Raw genomic sequence first — 11,421 nt, forward strand, 5'->3', positions numbered from 1 at the left:
AGCAATATAAAGGAAAGCATAATTTAGAACATGTTACAAAACAAAAAATCTCGATCACAATATTACAAGGATCTATATTGCTAAGGATTTTGCAAAAGTTGCAAGACTAAAACACTATGGGTTAGAAAATGTAATTCTAAGACCCTAGGCCCTTATCTTACTTTTTAGCCTTAACTAAACACTAAACCCCAAATGCTATAACCTAAATCCCTAAGCACTAGACCAATTCTCCCTTCCTAGGTCTCTATGTTTTCACCTCTTTACCTTATCTCCTTTTCACTATTTAACTTGCTCATCTCACAATCTTTCCCCCATCATCCTACCACTTACTCCCCACTCTCTACCAATTGTACTAGAAGTCTTGGTGTGTTATATATATATATATATATATATATATATAGAGAGAGAGAGAGAGAGAGAGAGAGAGAGAGAGAGAGAGAGAGAGAGAGAGAGGAGGGGGGTTAGTTGAGTGTTTAAGGGTAAAGAGGGAGACAAGAAGAAAAAAGAGATACCTAGTGGGTAAAGTGCACCAAGAGTATAAATGGCCACATTATTTTCTAGTTATAGGTCAACCTAATCTTGTGAGGGAAATTAGAGAGTTAGGCACTCAAAATTAAAACATTTGCAAATAACAAGAATTTTTATACCTGGAATCTAGTTTCTAAACTAGAAAAGTTTTATAAAATGGATAATAACAAGAGGGCCATATCCATTGCACACAAAATAATGTTTTAATTTTTTTATACAACAACATAAGATAGTGTTTGGCATACACATAAAAAATGATAGAGTTATATTTAGTTTCTTTATAGAACCCTTTGGTAGAAACATAAGTGTGTGTGTGTGTGTGTGTGTGTGTGTGTGTGTGTGTGTGTGTGTGTGTGAGAGAGAGAGAGAGAGAGAGAGAGAGAGAGAGAGAGAGAGAGAGAGAGAGAGAGAGAGAGAGAGAGAGAGAGCGGTCGGTAATGAAAGATGGAAATAGAGAAGTGGAGAGGGAGGGACATGCAACTAGAGAGAGATAGAAAGATGAAGTAACTATATGAGGAGAGTGAAATAAGATACCTACATTGGGAGAGAGGGGTGAGACATTAAATATAGTTATATAGAGGTGTATAATAAAAAATTAATGGAGTGGTATTGAGATGTGAAGAGAGGGGAAGAGATACACCTAGAAAGCGAAGAAAGGGGGTGGGAGGGAGAAGTGATAGCCTAGAGAATAAAAACAAAATAAGGGAAAGTTGGAGGGGAGATAGATATTGTGCAAAGAGGGGGGAGAGATATAAAAGGAGAGATGAACAAAGGAAGGAAGGGACCTATGGAGGTGTGTGTGTGTGTGTGTGTGTGTGAGAGAGAGAGAGAGAGAGAGAGAGAGAGAGAGAGAGAATATTCATCATCTTTAACATAAAATCTAGAAATATCAATACACACTTTGCTTTACATATTTGTTTCATGGCATCTTGTAAATGGATTTTGAAAGCAACATTGTAAGAAATAGAGAATCCAAACAACGCATCTTTCAAAGATAGTATGTGTCAAATTAATATAAGTTTATAAGCAAAAAATGTAGACTCTATTTCACAAAAATGTGTTTTTATTAAAATAAGTCAAATTCAATTGATCACTTTTTACATATATGTCAAGGAGTTTTAGTTAGAAAAAATAACTAACTATAGATGTGTTCTTTAGATTGAACTAGTTGTCAAAGGTATAGTTATATGTTAATAATGACTAAATTTCATTTTAATGTTTTTTTAGGGTGTTTAGTTATATATAGGAAGATTTTTGAGTGGACAAGAAAGTTATATAATTGTAAACACAGCCTAAGTTATATAATTGTAAACACAGCCTAGATAGATGATAGGGAAGAGACAGGGAAGGGTAAGGGCACCAAAATGCTATACAAAAAGGGGGTATAAATGGCCACATTATTTTTTGAAATATAGGTGAACCTAATCTTGGAAGAGAAATGAGAGAGTTAGGCACTCAAAATTAGAAGATATGCAAACAACACAAATTTTTGTACCTAGAATCTAGTTTTTAAACGACTAAAGTTTTTTAAAATGGAAAATAATAAGAGGGTCAAATCCATTGTGCACAATATAATATTCAAATTTTTTTATAGAAAAACATAAGATAGTGTTTGGCATGCACATAAAAAATGATATAGTTATATTTAGTTTTCTTCTGAAACTCTTTGGTAGAAACATGTGTGTGTGTGTGTGTGTGTGTGTGTGTGTGTGTGAGAGAGAGAGAGAGAGAGAGAGAGAGAGAGATTGATATCAGTAATGAGGGATGAAAATAGAGAAGTGGAGAGGGAGGGATAGAACTAGAGAGAGACATATATAAAGATGAAGTAAAGTTATATGGGCAGAGTGAAGTGAGAGACCTACATTAGGAGAGCGAGAGGGGTGAGACATAGAATAGAGATACAAAGAGGCATATAATAAAAAATTAATGGAGAGGTATCAAGATATGGAGAGAAAGGAAGAGAGAAGCCTAGAAATGGGAGAGAGAGAGGGTGGGAGAGAGAAGTGATAGCCTAGAGAACAAAAATTCAAAATAAGAGAGAGTGGGATGGGACATAGATATGGTGTAAAGGGGGGTGAATATAAAGAGAGAGAGTAAGAAAGGAATGAAGGAACTTATAGCGGTGGATGTGTGTGAGAGAGAGAAACGGAGAGGGATAGCGTTTTTGAAAATATTTGTCATCTTTAACATAAAATTTCTAAATATCAATAAACACTTCGCTTTACATATTTGTTTCATGATAATTTTTTAACAGATCTTGAAAGCAGCATTGTGAGAAATAGAGAATCCAGATTAACAACGCAGCTTTCAAAGATAGTGTGCATCCAATTACCATAGGTTCATAATATAAAATTGTAGACTGCGTTTCACAAACAAGTGTCTAGCAAAGGAAGTCGAGGCTGATGAATAGTGTTTACTGATTGTAAACATTCAACCAAAGGTAATAAAAGGTCCTCCCAACTAAAATTTGATAGGTAGTAATTTTTTAAACCCACTTTAGTTCAAATGCTTAGTTCCAATCACCCCTTTTCTCCACAAATGCTTAGTTCCAAGGTCGCTTAACCTCTGAGTAACACTGCTACCTTCAGAACAAAATTATGTAGTTATTTGAGAGGAGTTGGAATTCTCTTTGTAACCCTGTGTAGGTAGATTAGTTATAGGATATCCATTATCCAATTTCTGTTTTTGAGTTGATAAAGGGGAGCTATTTATTTGATTTATAGCATTGATGTTATAATTGGTAGATATGCTAAACACAAGTTTTTTATTTGAATTGTATATGCATTTGTTTTAGTGTGGAATGTGCAAGCTTCCGGTTTACACTGTATGCTTTCTTTCTCAAGAATGTTGAAACTTAAATGCACGAGGACAAACAATCATTTTGTAGTTTAGCGAAAAAAGAAAGACTGTACATGACAAATAAATTTCATTATATCTTACAAAACTATAGCTTAAGATGGTATTTTCTGAATAATGCATGATTTCCAATCAATCAACTAATAAATTACAAACATTTAGTCTCACGCCTTTAGGACATGGACTAATAATTCTAAGATCTATAGAGAGTCAAACAGAGCCCCAAATATAAGAAAGAAAAAATTCACCATTATAATAAAGTTGACCAAAGAAAGAGGAAGTTCGAGAAGCTTTCATAAAAGATGACAATTCTTCAAGCATTCGCAAGCTCCTTCCCTTTTTCATTGAGGACCTTGAACAAATGTGCATTCGTAAACATATCCACGTTCAAAATTTAAGCATGCTTTTAAAGTCTTCAATGGGAAATGAATGTTCGCATCCATATTTTTCATCTATATTACTATATATGAAATACATTTTCTTTGCTCCAAAATTTGGATTAAATCATCCTTTATCTTTAAATTTCCTTTGCTCTGTACAAATGATAATGTAGAGCTTAAAGTTCAATCGAAAATGTAATATTTATCAAACAAGTGTTGCCATATTTCTGCGCACGGATTTAGTTTTCTAAGTAGGGCATATTTTTGATGAATAGTCCTTTTCAATTAATAAAATTTACTAAGATTACAATTCACAAAAAAGGGCTGGGGGATACAGGATCACCCCGCGAATGAGTTCAATCGGCCAAAGCCGGAGCAAACAACATGGCCGCAGCCAACAATTATAAACTATTCATAAAAAAAAATATATATATAACAACCTCATGCTACCAAGGCAGTACCAGCAAAGGGAGGAGGATCATATTTATCTGGAAATCTCCACGCATCAGTGGGATTGTAAGGCAGACTAGGAACACTCCAGCCGTCAGCAATATTTGCAGGATCTAGGGTAGTTGCAGTGTCCACATCCTTCTTGTCTGGCCGTGGAGGAGAAATTGCTAAGGCCAACCAGGGAAACTTGCTAGAGTGCGCCCGTCCAGGAGGAGGAGCCGGAGACCAGCTAGAAGCCCGCCCAGGGGGGGGAGCCGGGGACTAGCCAGCACCACCACGTGGTGGGGAAGCAGAGCGGCGCCTCCAACCACCATGACACAAGCTGGGAGAGCGATAGCGAGGACCCTGGGAGCGCGGCGTGTGAGAATGGCGGCCAAAGGACTAGCGTCTGGAATGGCGACCGTGGGATGAGGAAGCATCAGTTGAGGCCTCCGAAGGCACTCTGGCAACTGTACAAGGAGCATTGCTCCAGTGGTTTAAAAATTCTTGTAAGTGGGCAACCTCCAGTGCAGCTTTATTAGCTTGCACCTGTATATGCATAATGACATTGTTACAAATGCATGTCTTAGTGTACATTGCAATGTTAACATCCAAAAAACTGTGAGTGAATAAAACTACATTCCTATCTTTCCATAGAGAAAACAAAATTTCCATCCTGAAGGTATGCCAAATCTGGGAAAACTTCTGAGAAAATCTGGGGGAATCACCTAGAAGGATCATGTGCCATGAAAAAGGTTCGGGCCTGAAAGGCTTGAAAAAATCATGGATCCAGTGCCAATAATTCTGAGCACATTTGCAAAACCAAAAAATATGCAAAAAGGACTCAGGTTGGCCACAGAAGGGGCATCTGGGATCAGGAACCCCAATGTGCTTGAGTCGAGGCCCCAGGGGAAGACCTTGGAAAGCAAGGCACTAAGCAAAGTGAGCAATCTTAGGTTCTGTAATGGCACTCCAAATGGTGTCGAACCGTTTTCTCCATTGAGAAAGCGAAGACTGCAAATGCCACCGTTGATTAAGCGTGTCTACCATTGGACGGTGGGGCGAAAGCCATCTATATCCCATATTGGGCTTATAATTGGTAAATGGAGTGGCAGGAAAGCACTTCCAATCATACCATCAAGGTCAAACAGACTGAATCCCCACTTTATGAAGTAAGTGCACAGGGATGGAAGACAACAGAAGCTCATAAGTCTGACGATCAGCGCGAACAAGGCGGTATTGAACTTGCATATCCTCCCAAGACCTGAAATTCATGGTGATTCTTGAAAAAAATCTTTAGTAGTCTGAATGCCTCATTTATAGAAACGCAAAGCACTGGTACCTTGAGTCTTGGCAAGAGGAATACCTTGGAAGGCAAACAGGGGAGACCACCAAATGTTCTGTTGATTTAAGGACAACCCATTGCGGAACTCATTACCAGCCCAACGAAGCCAAGGTTTAACAGCTTCTCAGGCTTTCTAGATGCTCTTTATAACGAAGGAGCCCTGTATGACCACTGGTTCTCGCATAGTGAGAAGGGTCTAAAAACCAATTCCCTTCCAGGCCGATCTGTTAGCAGGGAAGCCTGAAGAGATGCAATGTCTGACAATAATTTTCCAAGCTTCATCTCCAGAAATAGCTCTGATAATCCATTTAGCACAGAGGGCAAGGCCCTACTTTCGAGTGGAAAGCAGGCAGAGACCCCCAGATTCCTTTGGGAGACAACAAAAATCTCAAGCAACTCTGTGAAAACCATGATGGTCAGAACTAGAGGCCCAAAGAAAATCTTTGAGCAAACGTTCTAATTTGAGGTATGAAGCTGTGGAGGGAGCCCAACAAGAAGAATAAAACACATGGGTGGCAGCCAAAATTTTAGAACAAATCTGAAATTTACCAGCAAGAGAAAGCGGCTTAGTGATCCAATAATCAAGCTTTTTGGTAATCTTTGTAAGCACAACATTCCAAAGTTCCATAGGAGAAGCCTGGAAAGCAAAGGGAATGCCAAGAAAGCAAAAAATTTCTCCATGAGTAACCCATTTCCATTGGTATTGGCTGAGCCAAGGTGGAGCTGGCAAAAAAGACTATCGGTAACAGAGCGTTTTATGCCATTGAATGGAAGATCCAGAGGCTTGACAAAAAGTGTCAAAACAATCTAACGCATTTTTGATGTTTTCTTCATCCTCAAGAAGAGTGAGAAAAGAATCATCAGCAAAATGACCATTGACTAACTGGGAGGAAGAATTAGGCAAGAAAATGCCACGGACCAACCTAGAAAACACAGAATGAGCAAGTAAATAACCAAAGCCTTCGGTAGCAAGGACATAAAGCGCAGGAGCTAACAGACAACCTTGTTTGATGGAACGAAAAAGTCCAAAAGCTTCAGATTGCGAATTATTGATGGTGATGCAAGCATTAGCGTCACCAAAGAGCATCTCCATGGATTGAAGGAAATTAGGACCAAAACCCAAAGCCTGAAGCATAGCCAAAATGAAAGGCCATTCAATACGATTATAGCTTTAGCAAAATCTATCTTTAAAAAGATAGCTTGCTGCTTGGACTTATGGGCCCATTCCATACCTTCTCAAATAGCAATGATGTTGTCAACAATATACCTGGATTTGATGAAGCCAGTTTGTTCAGGCCGTACAATTAGAGGAAGCATATGGAGGATTTTGAGAGAGAGCGCCTTAGCAATGATCTTATAAGACACATTGAGGAGGGTGATGGGCCTCCAGTTGCAGATGTCCTCAGGATTGCCAACTTTAGGTATGAATTTAATATTGCCTTTATTTATGATCATTCCTAAGCTTTTAGAATGGTATGCTTCAAGATAGACTTTGTGCAGATCAGGACCAATTTGCTCCCAAAGATGCTTGTAAAATTCACAGGGAAATCCATCACACCCAGGGGATTTGTCATCCGCGATGGAGTAAGCTACCTCTTTAAGGTCTCGGAGGGAAAGAAGTTGCTCACAGAAAGCGAGTTGCTCAACCGCGAGGCGGTTTGGAGTAACAAAAATACACTTTCTGAGAGCCTCCTCCTGAGCAACCGAATGGCCCTGCGAAGCAAAAACGTTCTCATAGTGAAGAACAAAAGCTTGCAGGATGTCTGGCAAATTGGAAAGAACCTCAGTTCCCTGTTTTATCTTTTTAATACCAATATTGGTATGATGGGCTCGTAGAGCCTGAAAGAACTCCTTCGAGGCTTTGTCGCCAACCTCCAACCAGTGGAGACAGGCTTTGATTTGAGCTCCTCGGGCAGCATAGTTATCAGCAATTTGCTTTTCATGGCGAAGCTTGGCAAGCTGAAGTTGTAGATCCACCTCAAAAGGGTTGAAGGTGAGCGCTTCAGAGGCTTTTTTTAGGGCGAGGGTGTTGGCTTCATAAGAATGTTTTCTAAAAATTGCCAGCTGACGCCCGTAGATGCGCAAAAAATGCGCCGTTCTGGTAATAACATCATTCCACCATTGAATCCAACCTCGATGGGAATGTGGAAGTGGTTCCAAATTCTAGACACGTTGTATGTGGGAGATAGTGGAGGCATGCAATAGCACAGACGTGTAGAGGAAGAATTGAGACTTAACCACTGGGGACAGCTGTTTGCCAAGAAATGCCAAAATAAATGGGATAGTGGTCTAACAACGTCACATTTGTCAGGGGAATGACAGGTAGATCACGATCTTCAGAAAAATTAAAGAAAAGATTGCACCGAGATCATAGCACGATCAAGACATTTCAATATGCGATCAGGACTGGCTCGAAAATTGGACCAAGTGTGCCAAGCCCCATTATCATGACATCGGCTAATATTGGGATCAAAGAGGCCCAATTTATGACACATGTGAAACAAGGCTTGTCTTTCCCCAGCTGTCCAACAGAAAGGTAGAATGCCAGCTTTGTCAAAGGCCACTTCAACCATATTGAAGTCTCCACACAAGACCCAAGTAGCTGGTGGCAGGTTGTCAGCAAGCGAAACCCACATTTGCGCCCTTTTCACAGCATCATTGGAGGCATAAACATTAATGACTCCAAAAGAATGATTGTTGATGGAAAGCAAAAGCCAAATAATATGGTGTGTGGGGTCAGAACCGTGAGAAATAATAGCAGAATGAAGGTGAGGTAACAGGAGAGTAACTACACCACCTAGGCCAGCTTCATGCTGAGAAGAAAACATGACGCTATCCTATCAAATGACACAACATGCAGCAGAAAGCATGAAACCAGAAATCTTAACTTCTTGCAGGCAAAGAAAATCTAAATTCCCAAGCCTATGACGGGTATCCCAGACATAGAATTTTCTAGGGAGGTCTGTAAGACCTCGAACATTCTAGGAGAGGAAGTTCATGAAAACTCTTCCATATCATCCTCGTCCTCGAGAGAGGAGTAACTATTCTGCAAAAAGGTAGAAACCGAGTGAAAGTCAGATGGGAAATCCTCTGGACTTACAGCCTGCCGTTTGACCCCTGATATCTCGACACGTCTAGGAGGACTGCGACAACGCCTTGTTGCTGGTGGTACTATGGAAGAGACTGCAAGAGGAGAACGAGCCCCGGCCAAGGACGAGGTCTTGGCGGCTGCCTTAATCCTCTGCGAGCCAACAAGGTTTGAAACCTATGAAACCGAAATCGACGCAACAGGAGCCACTGGCGTCTCCACGCTAGCAGGCGCTGATACTTCGATGGAAGCAGGAGGAATCGCGGTTACGGCCGCATAGGATGGCTTGGGGGCCAAAGGAGTCAAGGCAGGCTTGCCTTTGCGCCCAACAGTAACCCATTCTTTTTTTTTTCCTTTGACCTGCTTGACAGGGGTCACTTTAGGCTGGGGTTTGACCCTAGGCGTGGCCAAAGGGCAGTCCCTAATCTTGTGTTCCGCAAACTGGCACCTATAACAGGTGTTAGGTAGGTTCAAGTAAAGCACCTTCTGTGCGAAGGTTTGAGCGCCAATCTGGATTTCCACTGAATCCTTGAGATCTTTAGAAAAATCAACTTCAATGCAAACACGCCGCTGAGGGCGAGCATTAAAAAAAATTTCTGGCTCCTTGGTAACAACTTTGCCAAGGGCTTGGGCAATAGACTCAATAAAAGGTCAGCAGAGTAAGGGTAGACCTGGGAATTCAACCCAAATAGGAACCCTAAGTTTTTTATCGTCCGAGACAGAGAAGTCTCAGGACCATTTCTGAAATACAAGCAGAGAGGAATGCACAGACCAAGGGCCGTTGGTAAAAACCATGTCAGCTTGCGACGGGTTAGCGAAGCGAAAAAAAAAAAAAAAAATCTTTGGTAAGGTTTTGCACAGCATCAAGGCGGATGCCATGCGGGGTCCAGCTTTTGTTAACCCATTCTCTGAGCATAGCTTCAGGTGGGGTCCTACCAACAAAATACCCAATCAAGGTATGTTGTTCTAACTAGTCACATGCGGCATCAAATTCTTGCAAAGGAAGGACAATATCAGGCTTACCTCATGGAAAACCTTCGAGACAAACTTGCGCGGGCGTTTGTTCGGTGGCGGTGCCATGGCAGTCCGAAGCAACAGCGTGAACACCAGAAACAACTGGTTCACCACTGGCCGGAGCCATTATAACCTAACCTAAAGCTCTCGCAGTAAATGCGGTATGACAAGTGCCGACAGAAGGGGAGTGCAAGCGAAAGGCCGTATGCAAAAAAAATTGCAAGTTCGCATGAAGCAAGAAAACCCTAGCAAAGTGAAATTTCAAAAAACCCTCTTAGCCCTAACACGAAATAATCATAAACAAGGCATATTAGTATAGAAGTAAAACCATAAACTAAAAAGAAACCCATAATCGAAATATATCTCAGAATTTATTTTCCACAGAGTTGAACCGTGGCTTACAATAGATTAAATACATATTTTTTGATAATTGAATCCGCAAGTATAGTTGGATTCCTTATTCACTATTCCCATATCAGTCTTTTTATTGTATAATTTGTATTAAGTTGACAGAATGGGCCACCATTATGATATGTTTAGCAGCTAACAAACTCATAATCAACTTGCAGATGGCCAGCATTATATCCATTTCCATTGGTGTCAATCTTGTTGAATTCATTAACGTCCAAGTCAAGACCTCCATTGGAACATTGATCAACTATTCTCACAGTTGTCTGTGCTTGTGTATCCCGGTTTGTCACCTGCATAACACCACCAAATTAAGGAATACTCAATAACATTATAATCTATATTGTTTTACAATCTAAACTAGATCTATATTATATATATTTCTACATTCTTATTTTATGATTGATCATCAGGGTATTAGAAAGTTGAAAGAATAGAAAGAAATGAAGAATGCCATGTAAAACATTGATGTAAAAAATTCAGATGACAAATCAGAAATAATTATCAAGAAGCTTAAGATTACTCAATCAAACTATACAGGATGCAGAAGATATTATTGAATCAGAGCATTAGGGAATCAAATATTACCTTTAAACAGAGGCCACAGGCGGCTTGTCCTGTTGGGCCAACTGGTCCACAGAAGGCAGTCCAGCCATATTTCTTGCGCCAATCGAGGGGCTTGTCTGCATCCCACGTTGCACAGTAAACAGATGCCGTGTTCAAATCCCACCCGATATTTTGAGGATTATAATTATGATAAGTTGCCCTCACATTTGTGGCTGTTTGAGCATTAGCCTGCAATGCCAACAAACCAAGGCAACCCAGTACAATCGCCAACATCACTTTGCTGTCCATCTTATAACAACAATACCCACTATTTGATTTCTTCACCCACTTCCTCAGAAAGCATTGATTATTAATGGTGTTTGGGTAGGAGTATTTATAGATAACTGATGCAGATAAAGCGGGTTCTAAATGTTTTGCCCATTAAAGAGACTTGTTCAAACAAATAACGGAGTCGAAATGAAATGCTGACTCTTTGCCCTCCAGTCTAAGCAATACATCTCTTGACTTGCCTTCTCATTAACCACAAACACCTCAATCAATGCAGTCAATAGTTTTTTCAACCATGAAGAAGGTTCATTGAACGCGGGAGAGTCAATATACTTGACAATTGTGCACAAAAATTTGTGTTCAATCTGTTTTTGGTGGTCTTCACTAAATGTATGGCTAACACTTGTGTTTTAGATGCACAACCTGACAAATCAAATAAAGAATGAAAGTTGGGGCGATGTTTAGAGTTTTATGGAAGCTCGAAACAAAACAAAAGAAAACCGTGTCAAAGATGGAAACAAAGACCTGAGGGAAGGGAT

At 40.1% G+C, this 11,421-nt stretch overlaps 1 protein-coding gene across 1 annotated transcript; it reads right to left on the minus strand.

The window, feature by feature from the left end:
- Positions 1 to 9,989: 9,989 nt before the first annotated feature.
- LOC149554481 (pathogenesis-related protein PR-4-like) lies at positions 9,990 to 10,977 on the minus strand. Its single transcript, XM_089828534.1, has 2 exons — positions 10,637 to 10,977; positions 9,990 to 10,341 (listed from the first exon to the last, which is right to left on the minus strand). The coding sequence occupies exons 1-2, from the start codon at positions 10,901 to 10,903 to the stop codon at positions 10,177 to 10,179; spliced, it is 432 nt and encodes a 143-aa protein (XP_089684660.1). The 5' UTR covers positions 10,904 to 10,977; the 3' UTR covers positions 9,990 to 10,176.
- Between the last annotated feature and the right edge of the window lie 444 nt (positions 10,978 to 11,421).

The sequence above is a fragment of the Cupressus sempervirens genome, chromosome 5 (genome assembly GCF_028749045.1).
Source record: "Cupressus sempervirens isolate cs-2001-9-10 chromosome 5, ASM2874904v1, whole genome shotgun sequence".
NCBI classification, from domain to species: Eukaryota; Viridiplantae; Streptophyta; class Pinopsida; order Cupressales; family Cupressaceae; genus Cupressus; species Cupressus sempervirens.